This window comes from Talpa occidentalis, unplaced genomic scaffold (genome assembly GCF_014898055.3).
Source record: "Talpa occidentalis isolate TD23 unplaced genomic scaffold, MPIMG_talOcc4v2.1 talOcc4.14, whole genome shotgun sequence".
In the NCBI taxonomy this organism is placed as follows: Eukaryota; Metazoa; Chordata; class Mammalia; order Eulipotyphla; family Talpidae; genus Talpa; species Talpa occidentalis.
The window spans coordinates 26,743,618-26,769,615 of NW_023601433.1; the positions used below are offsets into that span (position 1 = coordinate 26,743,618).

Below are 25,998 nucleotides of genomic sequence, written 5' to 3' on the forward strand. Positions count from 1 at the left end.
CTTGCACCAGAGAGGTGTCTGTGTCTACCTCATTTCTACCTCGCTCCACTTCCCCTCAGTCCTCCAAGAGAAAACTTGGGTGACGCCGTCCTCTCCTCTCTGAGACCCCTGACACAACTTCTTGCTGGAGCTGGTCTCCAGCAGTTCAGGGAATTGTTTCATGGCTCAAAGACCTGACAATTTCTTGGAATTATCCCCTCTGGGTGTTTCTTGCTCTCCTTGGGTCTTACTGTAGGTTGCTTGTAGGTTGGGGCTGGACACTGCCTTTCTCCCCTCTGGGTGTTTCTTGGCTCTCCCCAGGCTTTATCAGCACTAGCATTTCCTGGAGTCCTGGGTACAGTTGGCTGCTTAATTTTCTTTAGTTATTGCCCTCCCTGCCCTAAATGTCTAACACCTGGAAGGAGGCAACCATATTACCTTATGTTCTAGGTACTTCTAGCATCCAGCCCAGCATGTGGAAAATGGTTAATGAAGTTTTATTTGGGCAATGGCTAATTAATCATTTTATATTTGTTATTTTACAAATGAAGGAACCAGCGCACTACAATGACCATCTTTCTACTTCCTATATGCCAGCAGGAACAGGGATGCTAGTGCGTAACATGGGTTCCAACGTCAATGAGGAGGAGAGTCTGGAAGATTAAATGTCAACAAGATTAAATCTCTGTTCTGATCCATTTTGGTCCATTTAAGGGGTTGCGTGAAAGCATTTCTCTATTCCTCATCTAGAGTATTAGTGGAGCTGAGCTAGGAGGGGTTGAGTAACAACAATCCAATCAAGTTAATTTTCAAGATCTTTCTTAAATGATTCATGAATTAGGCAGCATCCTATTGAGAAAGTTGCAAGGCTGTAAGAAACTGTACAAAATGAATGAGAGAACAAGGTAAAGGAAGAGGGAATTATTTCAGGCTTAGGTAACCTATGCATGGGCAATGGAGAAACATCCCCAACTCTTAAGTCTGACATTCACAGGTTCCACCGAAGTGCTCCCCAAATCCAGGGCATGTCACTGACTAACCAGTAAGTTGGCTCATCACCATCTTGGTAGAAAGGGGGATCTAATGGGAAGAGTCATTCTCATATTGATAAAACCTAGTCCCCACAAGACATCCTATTTTTAACATGGGATACAAATACCAAGTAAATGCATGTAGTCTATACAATCTTACTATTTAGCTTAAAGGAATTCAGATTTTTTTTCAATTGAATTAACTGAGTTCAAGATGGGGCTGGACCCTGTGGGATGACAGGCATGGGTTGGTGAGGGCCAGAGGCTCTAGCTCATCTGCAGGGAGGATATTTCTTCCAGGAGTGAAGGCCTGACTTGTGCACAGACATCCTACCCCTGCACAGCCAAAGGCCAGAGATGGAGGCTTTGGATCCACTCAAGACTTGGAGGAGTGAGGGAGTCCAGGGCCTAGGTGGAAATAGCAGTGAGGGCCTTTGTAAAGAACCTTTCCTTTAGTAGTGTTATCTGCCATTTGGTATGCCTCAGGCCCTCAGGGGAGCACCTTGTGTATTTGACCAACTGGACAGTCACAGAAGTAAGTGCAGAGCTAACAGCTTCCCCAGAGAGAACCAATGGAGGAAATGATAAATGGAGAACTCCTAAGGCTGACCCTTCTGTGGTGTCAACATATGACGCTTAGTCCTTTATTTAGTAATTTGAGATTCTTGAGCTTCAAACTGGAGAATCAACTTAATATATCAGAGGACACGAGAGTGGACAACTGAACTTCCCTTTATTTCTGGTAATTTCTTTACAACCATCCACACAAAAACAACTCCCACATCTACTTCCCTGACCCAAGACCCCTTTAGAAATTCAGATTCGTATTTCTAACTCTATAGTTATGCATCTCCCCAAAGATCCCATTAACTTCCCATATAAACATCTCTCACCTTCTAAGTCGTCTTTCTACCCCGTCCCTGCAACAAATAGTTACCCCAAAACTGTGCTCCCTCAAGATAAACTTGTACCTGGGCTTCAGTGTCTAAGGGCCCAGGATTAACACTATATGTGCACCCAGTTACACAGGCATGTAACAGGGGCACAGAATGGGGTCTGGATCATAGAAGGTCCTGTCGCCACAGTGAGGACAGGGATTGGCACTAAACCAGACCATGCCGGGCCGCCCTGACTCGTGCAGCATCTGCTTCAGCTTGGCATGCAGATGGGCAAGTCTTCCCAGGTGGAGAGTGCCACGGACATCCTCGTAACTCTCCAGAGGGGCGGGGTACAGCACATGGCTCAGCTTGCTCAGTCCGACGGTATGGTGCAGTAGGTCCTCCAGGACGGACATGGAGATGGGGTTTCCACAGAAGCTGAAGGTGGTGAGCTGTGAGCAGCGGCTGAGGGCCGGCAGGATAGCAGTGAACTGCATGTCCATGATCCCACACTCATCCAGGTCCAGGTCCTGGAGAGTGGCAGAGGCTCGCTCTATCAGCACTTGGAGGGGCTCAGGATTTACACAGGTCAGGTTGACCCCACTGAGATCCAGGTCCTTCAGCTGGCTGACATTCAGGCACTGGGACAGATGCACCAAGTCTGATTCCAAAAGTAGGCAGTTAGTGATTGACAGGGTCTCCAGCGGGGTCTTCAGGCACCTGGAGAGGTAGCAACAGTTAGTGCTGGGGCAGTGGAGGTGGTGTGCAGAGGGAATGGTGGTAACTCAGACCTCAATGGACAAGGCACCACACCCATTTCACCAAAATCATCTAGCTGACAGTTAACTCCCAGGATGCCATGGTAAAAAGGAAGAGCATCTAGAGTTTGCAGTCTCAGTGGACTCCATCACTTCACTGCTGCAACGCTGGGCCAGGTGAATGAAACCTAAATATCCCCTTTGATCGTTGGTCAAACAGAGGACGACATACCTCTTATACAGGTGTGGGGGAGAAGAGCTGAAATACTAGGAGGTGCTCGGAAGGGAGCCTTACCCAATCTCTCAAACAAGAGGGGGAACACAACCAGACATGCTTTCAACCTACACTTGCTTCTTCTGGTCAATGGATCCCAGTGTGCCATAAGGCTACTGGAAGACACACTGGAGGCCACCCTGGGCAAGGTCTGGCAGCATCCAGCAGGGTCACCAGCCCTCAGGAACTGACAGATACGGGCATTTCCACCAACCATCTTTCACTTTTCGTGGGGCTTCACTTGTGCTACCTTCCCCTCACTCCAAAATCATACATTTTCCACATATAATCTTACCTGAGTCTAAAGCAACCCTCTACAGACAGGCAATTTGAGAGAGATTTGCAGACACCGCAGCAAAATGCTTATCATATGAATCTTACATTTGATGGGATTTCCCTTCCCTTCTCAATTATTTTCAATCATCTTTACTTAGACATCACTTTCTCAGGAAGAATTCCCAAAGCCATTCTCACCAGGCCTGAAGCCCCCATTATATAGATTCCAAACAATGAGTCCCTTCTAATAGTATCACCATTTCATACCTCCAGCATTTACCTGGGTGGTTATGTAACAACACTTGCGGACAGAGCAGGAAAGGCAACATGTGGGCCCTCCAGTGACTCAGCACTGTCAATGGCCGCAGTCATTAACTGAAATGAAAAAGGATTAGCTCTGGTCTGCAGAGACCTTGCCACCCCTCACCTGAGCATTTGATCCAGGCGGCCTTTGAGAAAAGAGATGGAGTCCAAATAAAGTTCCTGGAGGTGGTGCAGGCTGAGGAACTGAGAAGTAATTTGGCTTATACACTGCTCCTCCTTCACCAGAGTGTTTTGGGGAGACATGTGGATGTGAGAGAGGAGAAGCCTGCGCAGGTTACCCATCTGGCCCAGGTGAGGAGCAAACTTCCCCAGTGTGGGCAATTTCCAGGTGCAATTCATTTCCAAATCCTGGATAGAATCCAGCTGCACCATTTTCAGGATCTTCTTAATATTTTGCATTGGCATTGCAAAAATCTTTAGCTTCCTACAGCACAGATGGAGTAAACCTTTCTTCTGTTTGACTTTCTTAAGGAGGTAGATAAGAGACTCATTGGGGGTACCATCCTTGAGGCAAAGATCTATGAGCACCTCCAATACAGCCAAAGGCTGCTTTGGTTCTATCCTTGAACCCTCCACTTTTCGCCTCTTCCTTGTGGGCTGGGCCAGCTCTGGCTCCAAAAATGAGCACATGCCAATCCTGATTTCAGACCACACAGTCCAGAAGTCCTGATGAGCATTCTTCCGTAAGTCTAGGACTTGCAGTTTCCACCTCCTGCAAGGAAAACAGTACCAGATGAAGATGCTTGAAGGTCAATAGGGAGCATGACCATAAATCTCAGAATCTAGGGAAGAACCGGACAACTGGCCCATACTTTCAATCCAGATGCCAGGTTATCACGTGCTCCTCAGATGCTCCCTGGGAGGGGGCTGGTATATGTTCTTTCAAGTAACCTCTGCACCTTAACAAACCCCATGTGCCCGGAAGTCTATTCCCAGTGTAAGTCCAGCCATGGTCCCAAAGGCCTCCCTGAGCACCTTCACTGGCACCAGCAGAAGCATCTGCCCCGCCCTCAGTTTAGCCCTGCCCACCCCAGGCCCCAGCCATCTTGCTCCGACTCTAAGGACTCCACCAGGTTATCTGGCACCCTCACCTGGGGCGAACCTCCTGGGCAAGCAGAACATCGAGTCCATCGAGCACAGCTTGAAAAGTCTCCCAGTGAAGCTGCTGTTCCTTCATCAGGGCCCCCAGTGGGAGGCAGGCAAAGGGCCAGGCCTGCACCATTGCCTTCAGAATCTTACTGTGTCTTCCAGCGAAGGCTGCCATGAACAGCGGCGGGAAGAGCTCCGTGGGCAGCTCCTCCAAAGCAGCAATAGCCAAGGTCTCATCCCTCAACAGGCTCTGACATGCCAGTTCCAGAAGCCTAGGTGGTGCCCTTATGCTCAGCCTGATGAATCTGCTCTGAAAGTTATCCTGGGGAAACAAAATAGCCAAGGAACAAGATATCCTTCTCAGGCAAAAACAAGCAGCCCCATGGAACCTTCACCCTTCAGAAAACCAACTTGGGACCAAAGTCACTGCTGTGGCATCAGTCCTGTTTGCTTGGATTCTTCTTTGTGCTACTGGACATAAACCACAGGATGGCCACTGCTGGCAGGAGTACCTCGCCAGGCACCGAGGAGATGGCAAGGCAGCCACAGGCCCGATCTTAGCCACAACCACTCGCTGCTTCATTTCATTCCAGTCCCACTTTGAAGTATGTACCTAGGTGTCTGAGCACTGACCCTACCCTTTCGGGGTAAAGTTTCTGATTACCACTTAAGGACAGTAAATAATACAGAGCACCATGTGACCCAGCACAGCCTCCTTCAGTTCCAACAAAACCCAGATGGGAAGGATTAAGGGACACCCGCACACTGGGTGACATTTTTCTTTCAAAAAATTTTAAATGAGAAACCTTACAAGTGTACAACAATGCAACTTAGCATGTGACAGGTGAAGACGAAAATAAAAAAAAAAAACACTAATTCCAATATATTAGTTATAATGCATGTCTCTTCCATGAATATTAGAATTACCCCTTTGTTCAGGGGATAAGTTTACGAAACTATAAGCAGTAAAATCATAAAACCACAAATGATTACACATCATGTTTGTCACAAATTAAATACTGAAAATGTCATCCATTAAATTCCAAATAATTAGGATGCCTTTCATTTAAAAAAAGAAATCTGGTTAAGGAAATATTTAAATGACTGTAAAATGCTATGAACCAGAGATCAAAATGTTTGGGATTAAGCCAAGAGTACCTTTATTTTTCACATTGTGTTTATTGAGATAAAGTGGATTTATATCATTGTATCTCCTTTGGTGGCTACATATTTAACCTCTAATAATGGGTATTTTCATACCCTGCCCACCACCAGTGCCCCAACAACCCTCCATCACTATCCCAGTGCGCTCCTTCACTCCCCCACTCCTACCCTCCTTTCTCCCCCTCTGGTTGCTTCAGTTTTGCAGTCAGATGTTAAAAGTTTATTATTTGTTTGATTTTGACAGACCCCTCATGTTTCTTTATATTCCACATATAAGTGAGACTGTGGTATTTGTCTTTCTCTTTCCCAGTTATTTAGCTCAGCATTGCCCTTTCCACTTCCAAGTTGTCACAAGTAACAACAGCACATACTTTTTTTTTTTTTTTAATAGCTGTGTGGGATTCTATTGAATATCTACCACAATTTTTGGATCCATTCCTGTGTCCCTGGGCACTTACACTGTTTCCATAATGTAGCTATTGTCACTAGGATGCAAGGAACACAAGAATACATGTGTTTTGGTATTGTTTAGGTAGATACCTAAGAATGGAACTGCTGGGTTATATAATATATCTATTTTTAGTATTTTGAGAAAATGCAACACTGTTTTCCATAAGGGCTGGACCAATTTATATTCCCAACAGTGTACAGAGAGTCATTTTTCTCCACATCCTTATCAAGATTGGTTGTTTCTGACCTTTTGATGTGGCCCATTCTCACAGGTATGAAAGGGTATCTTATTGTGGTTCTGATTCTGATTTCTCTGGTGATGAGCATTTTCTCTTGGGCCTAGTAGACATCTGCATGTCTTTCTTTGATAATTGTCTATTTAGCAATTCTGCCATTTTTTGGATTGCACTGTTTTCTTGCTGAGTTGCATGAGTTCTTTATGCATTTTGGCTGCCAGTCTTCTGTCAGATGTTTTATGTTCAAGTATTTTCTCCCATTCTGTAGGGTGTTTTTGTTTTACAGCTAGATTCTTTTGTCATGCACAGGCTAATTTTTAGCTTGATTTAATAGGATCTGTTTACATTTGCTTTTCTTGTCACTGGACACAAATCACCAAAGACATTTCTGAAGGTAATGTCATGAAGTATTTTATCTGTTTTTTCTTTAATGTCTCTAATAGTCTTGAGACTTACAGCATGCCTTAGTCCATTTTTTAAAAAAGATTTATTTACTTATGCATACAAGAACTGGGGTACAGACCAGAGGTGCAGGATTCACGAGAGAGTGGGGAGCAGAACAGGCAGCAAGTGAGACAGGTGGGTAGCTCCCTGGCCTGCCAGGGGTAGAACTTTTGCTGTAGAAGCTGCAAATAGCTTCACAGTTCTGTGCTTATTAACCCCTTACGCCACCAGGGAGGCAATGTCTTACTCCATTTTGAGTTAATTTTTGGGTGAAGTGACTGGTTACTTCAGCTTTTCTATTTCTTCCTGGTTGTGTCTTGGAGAACTGGAGTCATGGATTACTAAAAATTTCTCCATTTCATCTAGGTTATTCAATTTGTTGGCATATAGGAACTAGTAGCAATCTTTCATGACCTTCTGTATTTATGATACTTACCTTGTAATTTCTTTTTCACTTCTAATTTTATTTATTATATTTTTCTCCTTTTTTCTATTTTTTTAAAAAATTATTTTGCATCAAAGAACTGGGGCATAGACCAGAGGTGCAGGGTATGTGGGTGTGTGTGTTTAACAGGATTCATCAGAGGCAGAGTAAGGAGCAGAACAGGTGTATTGACTGAAAGACACTGCTGGGGGGGAGCAATGAGCAAGACAGAGGTCTGCTACGCCATATATAGGTTAGCTCCCTGGTTGGGGACTCAAATGAGACTCCTCAACTGAGACTTAACCCCTAGGCCACCAGGGAAGCCCTCTCTCTCTTTTTTTTTTTTCCTTAGTCTAGCCAGGGGCCAATTTTGTTGATTTTTTTCCCCCAAAGACCAAGCTTTTGGCTTCACTGACCTTTTGGACGTTTTTTTTATTTCTGGTCTAATTTTTATTATTTCCTTCCTTCTACTTATTTTTGGTTTTAATTATTATTCTTTTTCTAACATATTGAGGTGAGAGGTAAGTTGTTTATTGAAGTTCTTCGTTTGTAGTTGTGGACCTGAATTGCTATATGCTTTCTTCTTAGTACCACTTCTGTTGTACCCGAGTTCTGACAAATTTTATCTTCATTTTCATTCATCTCTAGGCTCTTTAAAAAATTTCTTTGATTTCATCATTTATCCAATAATCGTTCAGAAGTGTGTTGCTCAATCTTCATATGTTAGCAATTTTTCCTACTTTCTTTTTGTGGTTGACTTCTAGCTTGATACCATTGTGATCACAAAGGAAACTTGGTTATGATTTCAATCTTCAAGAAGTTACTGATACCCCATTCTGGCTATCAGCAAGCAGAAAGTCATTTGTTCAAAGGCCTGTTTCCTGCAGTTACCTATAGTTTCTGACCACACATTCTGGACTTAGGTACAGAGGTTTCAGAGGAAGGAAGGGAACATCAGTCTTATGAAGCCTGATAGTCGGAAGCCCCTTGCTGTAAAGTCTATGTGTGATATGCCTGGCAGTGTTGCTCTTTTCCCTACCCTGGGGTAAGACAGGCTCCCTTGCTTGCAGCCTCGCTGTGAGCACAGTTCAGAGGGCCTGCAAAAGTGATAGGGGGAGCGGTGGGTGTGTCCAGAGTCTCTGGGATGCGCAACAGTCTAGAAGCCCATCAAAAAGTCTATACAAGTGATATGCTCCATGAAAGTCCTGAACAAGCAAACTACCAAGCAGACCAAGTTCACTGTGGCATCCCATTCAGTGTAGACTGGGGGTCACAGAGGTGGGAGAAGGGGAAGGTCTTCCCAGCTTCCTTAGTGCAGTCACAGACATTCCTAGGAGCCCACAAACCCCCCTACTGATGACCCATATGGCTCTTTCCACTGCCTAACAGTCTCTGGTCACTGGGGTGTCCTCTGTTGAACTGTGGAACAGGCTATGATCTCACAGTTAAGTATGCTCTCTTGTTCTGGCTGGTGGGAGAGCCTAGAGGACTACTGAGGAAAGGACCAATAGGCCTTCCAGTGAACTATTCTTGACTTACTGTTTTTTAGTTTTTCCTTTCCTCACTGATGGCTTCTGACTCTCCCTTTTAAGACACAGAGACTCACTTCCCCAGCTCCATTCTAGATGTGGCTGCTCCCTCCAGGTACTTATCCTCAGTACTCCTGAGGAAAGCGATGACTCAAGGTTCCTGTCTGTCTTCTCCTTCACCATCTTCTCCTCAAAAAAAAAACAAAAAAAACCTCTATTTCTTTAGAAATGTAACAGTTTAATTCCCATAGAAAGGGGAGGTTCCAGGTACCCTGAACCACTCAATGAAGATGGAGCTGAACGACAAGTTTACCTAGAAAAGACTAGGAAGAAGACTTCAGAGAGGAGGAGGGAGAAGACCTGGAGGTGGCTCATGGAGCAAAGACACGTAAAGAAGTAATCACACTTGCTTCTTGGCCTTTGGACTTGCATCAGGGACTTGGGGGACATGGAAGGAGACATTTGGAAAAGACATGGGTGAGAGATCCTTGGGGAGGCTGACAATGGCAACCTTTATCTTGACTTGCATTTTGGTTTTGTTATTTTCCTTTTAAACTTGCCTGGCCCTTTTTGCCTCTTTCCTATGGTTTCCCACCAGAAGATGCCTCATATTTGTGACAAGCTTTTGGACCTCAGTGATCCCACTTTGGGCAAAGCCTGTTTGGCCAGGCACTTATCTGCGAGGGGATGGTTAACTTTAGGTGTTTAATTTAGAAACTACTGTCTTTTCTTCTTTCTGTTGCACACTAATTCTATTGAGGTTCTTTTCTACTGGAAGCCTTACACACTAAGAGTATGTTTTGTCTTTATGAGGTAGACGGCAAGGTTTACAGCATGCAAGGTTTGGGGGCCTTGGGTATTCTGCCCACATTTTGCCCACTTACAGAAATATTTCTTAAAGAGTATGACCTGATTAGAGGCACATAATTCCAAATGGCCCTCTGGAACTGCATCAGCAGTTTATTTCTTATCAGAGACTGATGGCCATTCTGCAGTACTCACTAGCCTGAGATTCTGAAGTTAGTAGTCGGGGTATCATTCAATAGTTATAATTTAGTATCTGTACTCTGCTCAGCTGAACAATGCTGGGAGACACAAAATAGATAAGAAAGGGAAACAGAGTTCCCATGGGAACCGGTCACAGGTCCACATGTCCAATAGAGGGCTAACCAGAATTCCCAAGAATGCAGTAACATGGCAAACAGAACTAGGTAGGACACCTCCAGTAGAGAAGGCCCACCAAAATCTGTTATCGTAGCCGTTAACAACCAGCAGAGACCTACTTCCTAGTCACGAAAAGCCCTCAAAAACAGTTATAAAAGGGAGCCCCAAATTCTTCTTCCCATGCAGACCTCTCCCATCTTTCCCCCTGTGTCCTTGCAGGGTATTGTAATAAAACAGTCTTATATGTTCTCCACTCGGCCTCTGGTGAATTCTTTCACCCTACAACTCTGGCCTCACCCCAACATTACACCAGCACATTAGTTATTCCAATCCATGGGCCAATAGAGAATTCACTGATTGTCTGCAAGCAGTTATGGCCAACTCCCAGGGGCAGAAGCAACAGCATCTGGGGCAGTTTTCAAGTTGTCATTTGGAGCTGGGACACTCATATGTCATAGCGTTTAGCATCCAAAGTAGATGTGACATTTCCAGATTCATCTACACTGTCTTCTAAAATATTAGTTTATAAGTTGTCTGAACCAGCTGACCGTGGACTTTTCCTGATGTCTCTATCTCCTGGACATTGCACTGCAGTCATTTAGTAGAGGTGTGAAGGAAGGAGGAGGGAGAGCAAACAGGCTCCTCACCCACAGAGCATTATCCAAAAGTACACAGAGAACAAAAGCAATTCTGCCTCTCATTTATAAGAAAAAGTCCATGTGATCTATGTTGGGGTATGATTACTAAGGTTAAAACCTAAGCCCCACTCCCTACCCAGCAAACAAGTTTGGGAAGTTTGAGTAGATAAATCGGTAATTTTGCCATGGAAACTGGGCCTAAGACCATCACCTTGACCAGGACCTGCAGAACTCCAGGAATGTGGAAGTAGAGTCAGGATACATCGTGTCAAAAAGGTCAATGCCCAAGGCCAGGCATCCCAACAGATAACTGGCACAAACTGGCAACCACTGAGAGAATATAAAAGAGATCCTCAAGCCCTTCTTAGTGTGTTTGGTGGGCTCTCCTCTCACCCCCCTACTCCCTTGTATGGTATTTCAATAAATCTGCCTATTCTGTACCCTACTCTATCTCTGGTGAATTCTTTCACCCCCATGCCTCTAGTCTAAACCCCAATTTTCTCTGCAACAATCTATGTCTGAATGATCTAAAGCTTTATACAGACCTAAGTTTATAGAGGTAGCAAATGCCTCTGGGCCCCTCTACTAGCTCCCCAGAAGAAATTACAGGCCTTTCTGGACACACACCTCCCTTTACAGAGCCTAGCTGAAATTTCAATTTCCAATTGAAAGCAAATAAATGCTAATCTTGATTAGGTTTTTGACTTTCTCCATACAGGTGTTTCAATCATATATCTATTCATGATAGGCAAAGAAAAAGAAAATAAAATTACCAACCTGAAAATATACGTGGGGAAGTTTGGGCCACATTGAAACTATCCAAATAGTCCAGTTAAGACAGCTGTATGCAGACAGAGATGTCATCCCAAAAGAAAGCAGAAGAAAAAAATTCCTGAGTATCACATTATCACATATTTCACGTTACCTAAAATAAAAAAAATCATGAGGCCATTCAGGGAGGAACAGAAGTACAATTAAAAGATAGTTGGTCTTCCAGATGTTTAGGCTCAAGAATTACCAGGAGGCCATGTTCAAAATTGCAGTTAGGAGTTGGGCAGGAGAAAGGCAGTAGCTGGGAGTTTGTAACGGGACCAAAGCAAAGTAAAAAAAGGCTCTATTAATGGAACTGATTTTTTGTCTGGATGGGCTTGAGAAATTAAAAGGGAAGTGGCTTAGGTACACATTTTAAACCCAAGGTCACTGATGAAGGGAGGGAGGAGAGTCAATTTTCCCTAGAGGTAAGTATAAGGATGGTTCAACATCCAAAAGTCAATTAATGTAATTCACCACATCAACAACAAAAAAAAAAAAAAACATATGTTCATATCAATAGATGATGAGAAGGCATTTAATAAAATACAACATCTATTTATGATGAAGGCCCTCAAAATTCTTGGAATAGAAAGAACATACCTTTACTTAATAAAACCCACATACAAGCAGCCCACAGCCAGTATCATTCTTAATGGTGAGAAACTGAAAGCCTTCCCTTTAAGATCTGAAATAAGACAAGGATGTCCACTCGAACCACTGCTTTACAATATAATATGGGAAGTCCTGGTCAGAGCAATTAGGCAAAAGAAAGACATAGAAGGAATCCATATAGAGAAAGAAGTGAAACTATCACTATTTGCAGACGATGAGTACATATTTAGAGAACCTGAAAAGCTCCACAGAAAAACTAAAACAATAAACCAGTTTACTCAAGTAAGTAGCAAGTTACAAAATCAACACATAAAAATCAGTAGCATTCTTGGACCTCCCTGGTGGCGCAGGTGGTTGAGCTCAGCTCTGTGAAGCTGTCCGCAGCCTCTGCAGCGTGGGTTCGATCCTGACCTGCCGGTGAGGGTCCCACCCTTAGCAGTGTATTTCATTAGTCTGCCTGTTCTGTTCCCTGCTCTGTCTCTGGCGAATCTTCTCACCCTCCCATACATCTGGCCTGTACCCTGGTTCTTGTATAAATAAATAAATCTAAAAAAAAAATAAATCAGTAGCATTCTTATATGCAAATACTCTATCTGAAAAAAAGAAAGAAATCAAGAAAATCATCCCATTCACAATTGTACTAAAAAAAAAAAAAAATTAAAGACTGGGACTAAACCTAACAAAGACGCGAAAGACCTATACAAAGATAACCACAAAACATTGATAAAAGAAACAGAAGACACAAAGGAACTGAAAGACATTCCCTGCTTATGGACTGGAAGAATTAACATTATCAAAACGGTCATCCTACCAAAAGCAATTTTCAGATTCAATGCAACTCCAATAAAATCTCAATGGCATTATTCAAAGAAAAAGAATATTGATGAAATTCATATGGAATCACACAAAAACTTAAATAGCCAAAGCTCTCCTGATTAAAAAAAGGAAAAATGGAGGCATTACATGCCCAGATTTCAAACTCTAATACGAAGCCGTAATAATTAAAACAGCATGGTACTAGAACAAAAACAGATGCATAGACTAAGGGAATTGAACTGAAAACCCAGACATAAAGCCACACATATATAGTCAACTGATCTATGATAAAGGAGCAAAGACTATGGCACTGGAACAAGGATACTTTCTTCAACAAGTAATGCTAGGAAAACCGGACTGCTACATGCAAAAAAAAAAAGAATGAAACTAGATGACTATCTTACACCATACACAAAACCCAAAAAGATCTTAGAAACATTTAAAAAAAATTTTTATTTATTTATGCATAAAAGAACTGGGGTACACAGGCCAGAAGTGTGGGGGGTGAGAGGATTCACCAGAGGCAGAATGTGGAACAGAACAGGCAGACTGACTAAAATACACTGCTGAGGGGAGCAGCGGGCAAGAGAGGAGAGGTCTGCTGCGTCATGTGGGTAGCTCCCTGGCCGGGGACACTGCTTAGCTCTATGCAGGGAGGAGACCCTCAGATGAGGGATTTGGATGGTTCTGCCATACCTAGTGGTTGGGCAATCTTAATGTTAAAAAGAGCTGACAGACTTCATGTGAATATCAGGTGGACAGGAAAACTGTGGCATGTCCAAACATCAAAAAATTTCTGAGATCCCAGTGTTCAGATCCCAGGAGGTAGGAGAGATCACTGTCTCCAAATGGCCTGAAAATGTGACCTATTAACTGAATACTCTTCTTCAGGAAGGCAAGGGGCACTCCTCTGTCCACTGCCGTGCAAAGTCAGTTGGACCACAAACACACTGTGGCCCTGAAGAAACCACAATATTGGTACTAAGAGCTCTCCTTCCTGCCCAGTACCAGGACTGGCCCAGTATGACTACAAGGGTTCAGACATGGATATGGGGGATGTTTTTACCATGTCCTGGTCATGTATTCTCTTCATGGTCCTTATTCCTTCATGGTCCTACAGAGGCCAGAACAGCTGGAGTCCATGTGGGGGAGAAGGTAGAGGAGTATACTAAGCCCCTTAGCTAGTCAGACAATTCTTACTGGGATCACAAAGCATATGATTTATTGGAATTTTCAGAATGCTTCTGGTCTCCTCTCCTGACCTGGTCTGACTGGACAGCGTGTAGTGATGAGCCTGGGTAAGACCCTCCTACTGGTATCAACAAAAATCAATGACTTCTTCCCAGTTCTATTGAGTCATTTTTGGAGAAAATTACAAGCTACAGATGCAGGAGAAAAGAAAAATGATTTGCTTTTCTAGAATGCTAGTCATTGGAATGCTAGTCATCGGAATGCTAGATGACAATTCTGGGGGATTCCTGAGTTCCAGAAGGCAATGCAACTCCAACTAGTCTTAGAGATACCTTAGGGTAAAATACTCCTGATGGTTCTAGTTAGTTTAGCTGTAAAGTCTTTGCTGCGCACATTATTGCCACATTTTCAGCAATATGTAAATTTTGTATTCAAACGTTAAGTGATGAAAGTTCGCTTTGTTTTCAAGTTTGCTTGGTTTTAACTTATACAGTATTCACTTTTAATTACCTAATTCTAAGCCCTCTTAATGATTTGTATAGTGGTGAGTCTATGTGACAGTCTTAAAATAGTGGATGATAGCAAGCATATATGTTAACTTGATAGAATATATGTAAAGACAGTCCGGCAAAATGGCAGCAGATTTTTCTGCTCACCTCTTCTACACATTCACAATTAAACTGTAGCAAAGTCAACAACCCCTGAAAGATAAACAAATGACTTCTGTGCTTCTTAGAGGAGAGTATAAAGTCAATTATCTAAAAAAAGGAATGTCTATATTACAATCTATAAAAACTAAAAATGAAGAGACAAAAGTACGTATCACAAATGCTAGAACAAAAAATGCTGAGAAAATATTTAATTCAGCAGATCTATGGAATATGTCTAAGTAAAAGTTTAAGGTAATGTTTATCACAATGTTTGCTGAATTAAGAAAAATAATGGATGATGTAAAACGGGAACACAATAAAGAGGGAAAAAATAAGAGACTATTAAAATTAGAACTAATGGGTCTAAAAAATATTATAACCAAAGCTAACATTGTACAATAGAGGGCCTCAGCATTAGACAACACAAGTAATGGAATTAGGAAGCTTGAAAGCACAATGGCAGAGAACAAACAGAACATCAAAGATAAAAGAATTAAGAGACATCCAGGAAGGGGGTGGGGAGAAGAGGAGGGATGAAACCAGCACAGCACAATGGACTATAGTGGAGGACTATGGTGGTGAGAATGCTATGGTGACCACACCTGAGGGAAGAAATCCTATACTGCCAAAAAGTTTACAAGGATATAAAATAATGGTACTTCATTAAAAAATAATAAAAAAAAAATAAAGCCCCCAATCCTTTTCTAAATGAAAACGGTTTAAGAGCTCTTTGAAAAAACAAAGAAAAGGGCCTCTCCGGTGGCACAGTGGTTGAGCGCTGCGTTGCAAAGCTGCCTGCAGCCTCTGCAGCACCGGTTTGATCCCCGGCCGCTGGGTGAGGGTCCCACATGGCACGCAGACCTCTCCTGCCGCGCCCACTGGTCCACTCAGCAGTGTATTTCGTCCATCTGCCTGTTCTGTTCCCTGCTCCGGCTCTGGTGAATTCTCTCACCCTCCTGCGCTTCTGACTGTACCCAGTGCTTGTATAAATAAAAATAAATAAATCTTAAAAAAAAAAAAAGAAAAGAAAAAACATAAAGAAAAGTAACATCTATATCACTGTGGTCCCAGCAGGAGAAAAGAAAAAGAAACACACAGAAAATTTTACTGAAAAAGATAATTAATGAGAACCATCTCAACTTGGGGAAAGAACCAGATGACCTGATCCAAGAGGCCCCAAATGTTCCAAAACACCAAACTCACACAGTCTAAAATTTAAGACTGTTGAAAGCCAGTGACAGGGAAGCTATTAAAAGCACTGAGAGGAAAAAAGAGCAGCTTATAAGGAGACAACAGTAAAACTGTCTGTGGACTTTTCAGTACAAACCTTCCAAGACAAGAAGGGAATGATAAGAGATACTTTTAAAATACCTAAAAATTTTCAGACTAGAATCCTTTACCCTGCAAGACCAGCATTCAACCTGCAAGACCAGCATTCAAGACAGAATAAAAGGTAAGGAGCATCACTGAAAAGCAAAAGCTAAAAGAATTTATCAACACATGAAAGACTAAAGGAACCATTGTAAATCAACAGTAACAAAAATATACATAGGTAACCCATAAGTGTACAATGTGGAGAAGGAAAGTAAAAATGTGTTTCACAGGGACAGGTTTAAGATCAGACTTCTCAGTGGGCCACAAAAAAACAGTCTATCATACTAACCCCAACAGAAGCTTCAAACAAAAAAATCAGTAGAAGTAGCATATAATACAATGGAAATGGAACATAAAATAAACATAAAATGAAGATGTCTAAAAATAAAAAGACAAACTAAGAAAAATTTAAAAGATTAAAAGCTGCCTGGGCAGCATGAAGAGGAAGAATGCCAAGAAGGGCCAGGGTTCGAATGGCATCAGTGACAACGAAAAGAGAGAAGGATTAAGGGCCCCACCCTCTCTGGGCCGTTGGTATGTCTAGTTTTGCAGTCAGAGAATAAAACATGTCAGTGGGAAAAAAAAGAAAAAGAAAAAGAAAAAAATTTAAAAATGGCAATAAAAGCACTTGTATCTCAATAATCACCTTAAATGTAAATGGTTCCTGGTCACCAGTGAAAAAGATCGAGTGGTTGAGTGGATTTTGAAACATAGGTCAACTGTCAGCTGTTTACAGGAAACCCATCTTTCAAACAGTACAGATTTAAAGGCTGTAAGGCAATTGTAGGAGCAAAAGGTAATCAGGAAGTCAGGAATAGCTATATTTACAACACATAAAACAGATTTCCAACTAAGATGTTAACATACAGAGACTGACATTACATTATTAAGGGCCTAATATAACAAGAACTAACATTTATATATGCACCAAATGATGGAGCACCAAGAGACATAAACCAATTAACAGAACTAAAGAGCAATACTGACAACACAGTAATACTAGGATATTTTAATACTTCACTTACCACTATAGGCAGATCAACAAGAGAAGTAACAAAAACCTTAAATGAGGAGCTTGACCAAATAGGCTTAACAGACATACATAACACTCTACCCCAAAACCCTGCATACACATTTTTTCCAAGTGCACATGGAACATTTTCAAGAATATAAAATACGCTGGGAACAAGTCAATTATCAATAAAACTATGAAGATTGAAATCATACCAAGTGCTTTCTTTGATCATGTCAGAAAGATAGAAATCAGCTATTTATTTTAAAAGGAAAAACTGTAACACATGGAGACTAAGTAATATGCTGCTTAATAGCAATAAAGAGGATTAAGAGGAAATTAAGAGATAAATCGAATTGTCCAGCGGCTAATGAAAATGAGGGTATAAACTAACAGAATCTATGAACACAGCAAAGGGTCTTAAGAGGGAAGAGAACTACAATGCTGACCCACACTAAAAGGCAAGAAAAACGTTACATTTAAAGCAACTTGAAAAAGAAGGAAAAAACAAGACCTAAATCTAGTAGAAGGAAGGAAATAAAGAGCAGGAATAAATGAAACAGATATCAAAAGAACCACCCAAAAGAGCAATAAAACTAAGAATTGGTTTTTTGAGAAGATAAACAAAACTGACAAAGGTCAAGCTATGCTAACAAAAGGAAAGAAAGGAAAAAACATTGTTAAGCAGAATTAGAAAGGAAGGAGGAGAAATTGACAGTTGGTATAGAAATACAAAGCATCATAGAGATTACTATGAACAATCATATCGCAATAAATTCAATAACCTTGAAAAAACAATTTTCTAAAAAATACAAATTTTTAAGACTAAACCAGGTGAAAACAGGAAAGATGAACAAATCAATCACAATGTTGGAAATTGAAACGGCAATCAAAACTCTCCCTCACAACAAAAGCACAGGGTAAGATGGCTTTGGAAGTGATTTGTACCAAACCTTCAAATAACTCACACCCATATTGACATATTATTTCTAAAAATCCAAAAATGGGCCTCCCCAGTGGTGCAGCGGGTAAAGTGCCACGCTATGAAGCTGTGTACAGCCTCTGCAGCACGGGTTCAATCCTGGCCAGCCAGGGAGATTCCGACATGGCGAGGCAGACCTCTCCTACCTCGTCCTCTGCTCCCCTCAGCAGTGTATTTCTGTCATCTGCCTGTTCTGCTCCCTGCTCTGTCTCTGGTGAATCCTCTCACCCTCCTGTGCCTCTGGCCTGTATCCCAGCTCTTGTATAAAAATAAATAAATCTTTAAAAAAAAAAATCCAAAAAAAAAAGGTTAAAGTTCCCTAACATATTTTATGGTGCCAATATTACCCTAATACCAAATCAGATAAAGATAGCACAATAAATGAAAGATATAGATCATTATTTCTCAATACCAATGCAAAAATCTCAAACAAAATATTAGCAAATCACATCATATAAGAAATATATCTCATGCTCAAGAAGGATTTATCCCAGGAGTACAAATGGTTTAATAAATATAAATCAACAATTTAATATACTATTTATTATGTTGACAAAAGTAAATACAAAACATGCAAATAGCAACAGATACGAGGAAAACATAAGATTAAAACATCCATTTATGATTAAAAAAAGCTCTAAACATGATAGGTATAGAGGAAACCTACTTGAATATAATAAAGGAATATATTACAAGTCTACAGTCACTATAATAGCAAATGGTGAAAAATTGCAAACTTTCCCTTTAAAATCAAGATGCCCACTGTCACCACTTCTATTTAATTATTAGAAATTTTAGTGAGAAGAATTAGAAAAGAGCAGTAAATAAAAGGTTGAAAAGTACAAGAAAAGGTATCATTATTCCCTGACAGATACTAAATATTGAAAACTATGACAAAAAGCTACTAGAAACAACAGATGAATATAGCAAGGTGGCGGGTCACAAGATCCACAAAAACTTGGCATTCTTGCATAAAATGAATGAGAAGAAAATCAAGAAAATAATCCTATTCATAATTGTATCAAAAGGAATTAAATACTTGGAATTAACCTAACCAAGGTGGTAAAGTACTTCTAAAAAAAAATCTACAAGATACCATTAAAAGATTTAGAGCAAGACATAAGGAGGAAAGACATTCTGTGCTCACAGATATGGAGAACCAATGTAGTAAAAATGACTATTTTACCAAAATCAGGATAAAATTTATTGTATTCCTCATCAAAATACCAGCAGTATTCTTCAAAGAAATTGAACAAAAAAAATTTTTATTTGTATGGATCCATAAAAAGTCCAGTCTAGCAAAAGCAATCCTAAGGGAATAAGAGTAAGATGCTACCTGACTTTAAACTGTACTATAATGACTAGTAATCAAAACAATATAGTATTGGCATAAAAACAGACATATGGATCAATGGAACTGGCTCAAAAGGCCAGAAATAAATCCATGTGTGTAAATACTTAATTCATGATAACAGAGCCACAACCATAAAATGGGAAAAAGAGAGTATCTTTAATGATGCTGGGAAAACTGGATGGTCACATGTAAAAGAATAAAGTTGTGTGGACTGCAAACTCCATGCACAAAATAAATTCAAAATGGATTAAAGATTTAGATACAAGATGCAAAACCATAAAATATATGGAAGAAAACACTGATGATACATTCCTGGACATCAATGATAAAGGTGTTTTTTTGGAGACTCAACTCTAAACAATTGTAATTTCATCAAATTAAAAAGCTTCAACACAGCAAAAGAAAATGCAAGTAGAGTAAGAAGACATCCTATTGAGTGGGAGAAAATACTCAAACAATACACAATGGGAAAAAAGAAAACAATTTAACAATACAATAAAAAGCCAACAATACAGTTAATAAATGGGCAGCAGATCTGAACTAACAAAGAGACTGTTAAGAGGGCCAATATGTACATGGAAAAATAATGATCACCTCTTTAATAAGGGAGGTACAGATGAAAACCACAATGAGCTATCATTTTACACCCATGAGATAGGCACATATATAAAAAGATCCCCAACAAATGTTAGTGAGAAAGAGGAACCCTATTATTAATCCTGTTGGTGGGATTGCAAACTGGTACAGCCATTTTGGAAAGCCATGTGGATTTACCCCCAAAATCTAAAAATATAAGTACCGTATAACCCTACAGCCCCACTCTTGGGCATCTATCCAAAGAATGTGAAACCATCAACTCAAAAAACTATATACTTGATACTACAGCTCTATTTACAACAGCTAGAAAACGGAAACAATCTTAAGTGTCCACAGAGTATACTGTATCAAGATGTAGTGTACAGATACACACAATGGAATACTATTCAGCCATCAAGAAAGATGCAATGTTCTCACCTGCAACAAAAGTGAAGCAGTAAAGCAAGCCAGAATAACAATGACAAATACACTAGTAGACACTAATGAAGTGGGGTTTCTGAGGGTAAGAGGTTGGGGTGAAGCAGCAAGGTTGAAAGGTGTATAAGATGGAAGAAAAAAAATAGAGCAATAAAACTTGCTGGAAGTGTGAAATAAGAGTGTAAAGTCAGACCACCTACTATACTAGAAATAATCAGTTTGCAAGTAATTCAGAGAGTATCCTCCTCCTTTCACTTGTCAAAATCAAAACTTTGCCAAGTGCTCGCTTCGGCAGCACATATACTAAAAATTGGAACAATACAGAGAAGATTAGCATGGCCCCTGCACAAGGATGACACACAAATTCGTGAAGCGTTCCATATTTAAAAAACAAAACAAAAAAAACAAAAACAAAAAAAAAAAACTTTGCCAAGCTATCTATGGCAAATGAAAGGTTTCATAATATTCTCAATAGCCTTCAAGAGCATTGTCAATTACTTAGCTAATTGAGACAAAACTGCTTGTCTTCCAATGTCTTTACTAAATTAATCACAAAATATTGGAAGTTGCAAGTGAAAGGATCAAGTTCCTATTCCACCCCCCAAAGAAATGGTTATAAGTTCCTGCTTAAGTTTCTTGAAAATGATTAAAAATTTTTGCTGATAGTAGGGAACATTATATCCTTTTTTCAAGTTATGTCCCTCTTTTGTTTTTCTAACAGAAAAATCAAAAATGCTTGAGGCAAAGAACCTGCAGTGAATCTCCCTGACGTGGTACTTATGCCATGGCTCCCTTATCTGAATCTCTAACTTAGCCCTTGAGCAGACAAGAGCATTAGGATTTAGGCTCTTTTCCTCTGGACTAAGCCTATGTCTTCTCAAAAAATCAAGAGTCTCTGCTGACCCTCCCTGTACTCAACAAAATCTAGTTTTACTTCAGATGCAGTAATAAATATCTAGACCTAAGAAGGCTGTCCTTCTTTCTTCTTCATCAGCAAGGCCCTGTCTGCTGCCACGTTTACCCGGATCCAGCCAGTCAATCCAGAGATAAACTGAGAGGCACAAGGTAGGCGGGATGGCGAGACAGGGCGCCCGGAGCAGTCTGAGGACACTGAACAGGGCATGGCCCAGAGCATCCCATGTGGGGTCGGGTAAGAGAGAGATGACGTATGAGTAGCATATCGGGTCTTCTGTCTCTATGTCTTATGAAGGCTGTACACCTGCGTCTCAGACCACCCAGGAGTGCTGTGGGCTTTGACATTAGGCTGGGTGTGTTCCAAGGGGCTGGTTTTATTTGTTCTGGCTGGGTGAGATGCCAGCAGCTGCCTCCTCCACCTTGAGGGCAGGCGATGGAGCGCACAGAGAGAGGGCAAGACAAGAGCAGCAAGCACTGATCCTGGACTCCAAGATGAGGGAGAGTTTCGAGGGAAGGGGAGGCCCAGCCATGGCATGGCATTCAACCCAGGAGAGCATTTCTTGAGAACTGGTACTTCAGCCTCCTCAGATTGTGAAAACTCTGCTTTTGAGGAAAGGAAAATGGGTCTGGCATTGTGTCCCTATCATCCAGCTTCTTCAAATCTCCAAAACCAAGCCAGAGGACGTGATGGTGGCTGAGAGTAAAATTATGCACATCAAGCTGTTTAGAACTCAACTTCCCCCTGGAGAGGAGCAATAATCATCAGGTTCCCAGTGCAATGGCTTCACACTTCATATGAAAAATCTTCCATCTCCTGGGTAGAGGGCTATCAGGAGGCTGGACATGTTCACAGGGAAGTCTGGCCCAGCCCATTTCTGGCCCTCCCCTCTACGACAACTTCCCTTCTAGGCTTAATCCTGATTACTCAAAAATATGTATTGAGCGTCGAGGGTATGTCAACTGTTATTCAGGGTGCCAGGGAGGGACACCCAGTAAATATCATGGTCACTACTCAGGTTATCTTTGAGGCATGGACCTTGCATTCTGGTGAGAAGACAAACTAAAAACAAATAAACTGAAATGTAGTCCCAGGCTGTCTTTGTGCTGCACAGTAGAGCTGGGACAAAAACACAAATGAAAGACTGCAAACTGAAATGGCCCAAAGCAATCTCAAAACCCAAAAGACAATGCTTTTCCTGTGGCCATTAGATATTTTTCTGTCAAAACATTTAAGAACTCTTACGATGTGCCATAAATATACCGAGAAATGAAAAAGGTAGCAAACCTGAGTACACTATGATTTTAAACATTCAGAATGAAAATGTCTTGCTTCTTTGTGGAAACCTTATCACAGAATTGTGAACATTACTTGCTTTCTTCTCATCTTATCGATTCTGGTATGGAGTTGGGCATCTCCTCTCTCTCGGGGCACTGCCACAGGACTTTGTAAGCTGCAGTCAGTTTCTGACATTGTAGCCTTTGTGCTGTGACACGTCTCCAGAGTCCCTTTAATGTGAAAACTGTGGCAGCATATACCCAGCACAACCTCCTGGCACATCTTCATCCTTTTTTTCACAACCATACTCTTCATTTATGCTTCTCTGGGAAATGGGGAATGTGAGTTTGAGTCTGGAATCTGAATCATGATGATGAATAAAACAACTTCTCAAGTTTGGCAGAACATCAGAATTACCGATGTATTTCATTTTCCTGGTCTCATTAGCTTTTCTCTCAAGAAATGAGATGCGGGCAGGGGCATTTTGACTTTTCCTTTCCATGTTAGTAACTGGAGCTGCAAAGGGTAAGGCACCTGCACTCAAATCACAGAGCGGGTCATGGGAGGGTGACACGGGAAGGCGGCTCCTGGCTCTTAGTCCCAGGCTCCCTGCTGCGGCAGTGCCTGGAACTATCACCTTAATATAGGGACAACCCCAGGCTGGGGGGGAAGGGAAGTGGAGGGTATGGGCAGTGGAAAGGTTAGGGATAAGAAGAGAAAGTAGCAGCCTCCATTTTGGAGACCCTCACCCACCACAATCCAAGGGCTCAGTCAGGTCTTCCAAGAGGATGGGGGAGGGGGTGAGGGGGATATGACAAGCCCAGGGAGAGACCCAAAAAGACCTGAGGCTCAGCAGCTTGAGATGCAGAGCAACTCCTGGGAGGAAACACTTCCCACTCCATATGCCCGAGGCAGGAGCAAATAAACATGTTGAATGTTGTCACTCAGGATTTGGGGAGACGAGCATGGAGGCATCTTCCACATGTAAGGCACAGCATAAATAAGGAGTGGGGGGCCTGCAAGACAGAGTCTGGAAGTCTCTGCCATGGTCTGGGCTCTGCTCTTTCGCCTTGCTTTCTGCACAGGTGAGACATATGAGGAAGAGAACAGTACAGTGCTGACCCTTCTCTATGGAGTTAATGACCCTGACCTCTCCTCTCTGCCTGTCCTCTTCCTCTCAAGGTCTAATGCTCAGTCTATCCTGACTAAGCCACTCCCCATGTCTGGGGCTCTGGAACAGAAAGCCACCATTTCCTGCTCTGGATGCAGCAGTGACAGTGGGGACTATAAATTATGTGTTCTGGTCCTAACAACACCTGTGCACTGCCCACACACCCGGAGTGAGATATTTTCTTTGGGCCATGGATCCCAGCTCCAAGTCAGACCACGTGGCTTGAGAACAAGGTGTTCCTTATTACTGTCTCCTTTTCATAGGGCACCCCCCCAAAGAGATCAAAGAGATGTGAGGCCCACTCTTCTAAGCTCACCCACTCTGCCCCTGCTTGACACCAAACACGAATCAAATCTCTGGATTCTGACTTAAGTCCTGCTTCTTCACCCTGAGCACTGGTTCTGAGTATAACCATGGTTTTCAGAACGGTTTCCCCATGACAGCAGGACAACTGCCCTCTCGGGTAAATGACCTGAAAATAAAGACAGGCAGCTGGAGCTTCTCCTCTCTGTGAGGAGCCTAAGGATGCAGATTTCATCGTGCTCCTCATAAAAAGGGCAGAGAAGATGACAGGGCATGTCAGGACACCTGAGACAGTTCACGGGCCCAACCTACCTGAAAATGTCTTCTGTCCACTTTGGTCAGTTCTGGTTGGTCTCGGGTCCTCCAACACTTCCTTTCCCTGTTCTGTGAGGGCAAGAACCAAATGCTCCAAAACCAAGGAGAGTCAGTGTTAACACATGTATTTAGGGAACCAAGGGCTGCAGTGAAAATCTCTGAGGAGACGCTGAGGAAACAGAATCTGGAGACTCTAGTCTTTCAAAAAAAAAAAAAAAGAAAAAAATCTCCTCCCACCTCCAAACCCGACTTCCGGTTTCTCACCGGCCAAACCAAAGTGACTCAGACCTGCAGGCCTTGTCGTGGCGCCGAAACCAACCGTTGCCTCAAGGCCGCCGGGCACTGTACTGTCCCGCAGACACCGCTGCCCCTCCGCCCCCCTCCCCCATGCTCCGGCCCCTCCAGCGGGGGTTGGCGTCTCGGAGCAGCTACCTCACTTCAAGTGCGAATCCGAAACGCCAGTGAGACCAAACAATAAAATGATGCGTAAGTTCGAGGGATTATTACGTCTACAACTTCTAACTGTGCCCGTTGTTACGGAACTGGTGGCCCGGCCTGGCTCGACTCAACGCGCAGCTCCTTCATCTTCACGCCACTCTGTGGTAACTCATTTCACACAACAAACAGGTGGTGTGGGGGTTGGGGGTTATGGGTGACCAGCCCAAGGTCACCCTGAGAGTGCCGGAACCGAGGTCTGAACTTACGTTTTTCTCTCTCCACACCAGCACCTCGCCACGTGGCCTCGGCGCAATGGCTGCGGGAAAGAACAGCGCGACTCAGCGCCCTCGGGGAGCCGCTCCGAGGGGAGGGGCGGGCGCGTGGGGCGGGGACTAGTTCTCTGGCCAATCCTGGCTTCAGCTTCCTGCGCAGGCAAAGTCTCGCGAGATCCTGGGCTCACACGTGGGGTATCCCAGGGAGTACAGGAGAGATTTGATGTAACGAGTTGGGAAGGGAGGAGGAGGGGTAGGGTTGGCGCACGCCCAGCAAGTTGCAGAGTTGGGCATGGGGGTGGGGGTGGATGGCGGCTGTGTGGGAGGGCGAGGAAAGAGGCCTAGAACCTCCACTCCTGATTCATCTCAACTCCAGGGCCTGTTTCAGCGCCCCCAATCCTTCTGTGGGGATTGGGGGGCGAGGACCTTTAGTGTTTCCTGAGACGTGCTCTCACCACACCTCACCTCCTTCTAGGAAAGCTGCCCTTGCCCTTGGTTATCCTGTACCCTCTATGCCCTGAACCTTGCCATTTATATAATTCCTGGGCAGAGAAATCCGCAACCTGGATTGGATTAATTGCCCTCTCTGCAGGGCACGCTTTCCTCAGTCTTCCCCTCAGATTTGGTTTTCTAAAGATTTTTCATCAATTCTTACGTTGTTTGTTCTACTCACCTCCTTCAGGCCTTCAGCTGACTTCAATTTTCGCTATTCCCTCTTTTCTTTCGGACAAGTCACAACAAGACCTCAGAGTCTCCCCTGAGGCGAGGGCGCTTCGTCTTGCCCTGACGCCGAAGCCTTCTGATCTTGCGTCTCGCGCAGCTGCAGCACTTA

At 42.6% G+C, this 25,998-nt stretch overlaps 1 protein-coding gene and 1 non-coding gene across 2 annotated transcripts; one reads left to right on the plus strand and one right to left on the minus strand.

The window, feature by feature from the left end:
- Positions 1-1,707: 1,707 nt before the first annotated feature.
- On the minus strand, positions 1,708-25,271 carry LOC119244469 (melanoma antigen preferentially expressed in tumors-like). Its single transcript, XM_037510235.2, is given in 6 exon segments — positions 1,708-2,050; positions 2,053-2,608; positions 3,624-4,232; positions 4,612-4,931; positions 11,436-11,499; positions 25,161-25,271. Coding segments are annotated over 5 exon segments (1,662 nt in total). The 5' UTR covers positions 11,469-11,499; positions 25,161-25,271; the 3' UTR covers positions 1,708-1,906.
- LOC119245447 (U6 spliceosomal RNA) lies at positions 20,756-20,863 on the plus strand. Its single transcript, XR_005125365.1, has one exon. It is a non-coding gene; the product is annotated as a U6 spliceosomal RNA (small nuclear RNA).
- Positions 25,272-25,998: the final 727 nt, after the last annotated feature.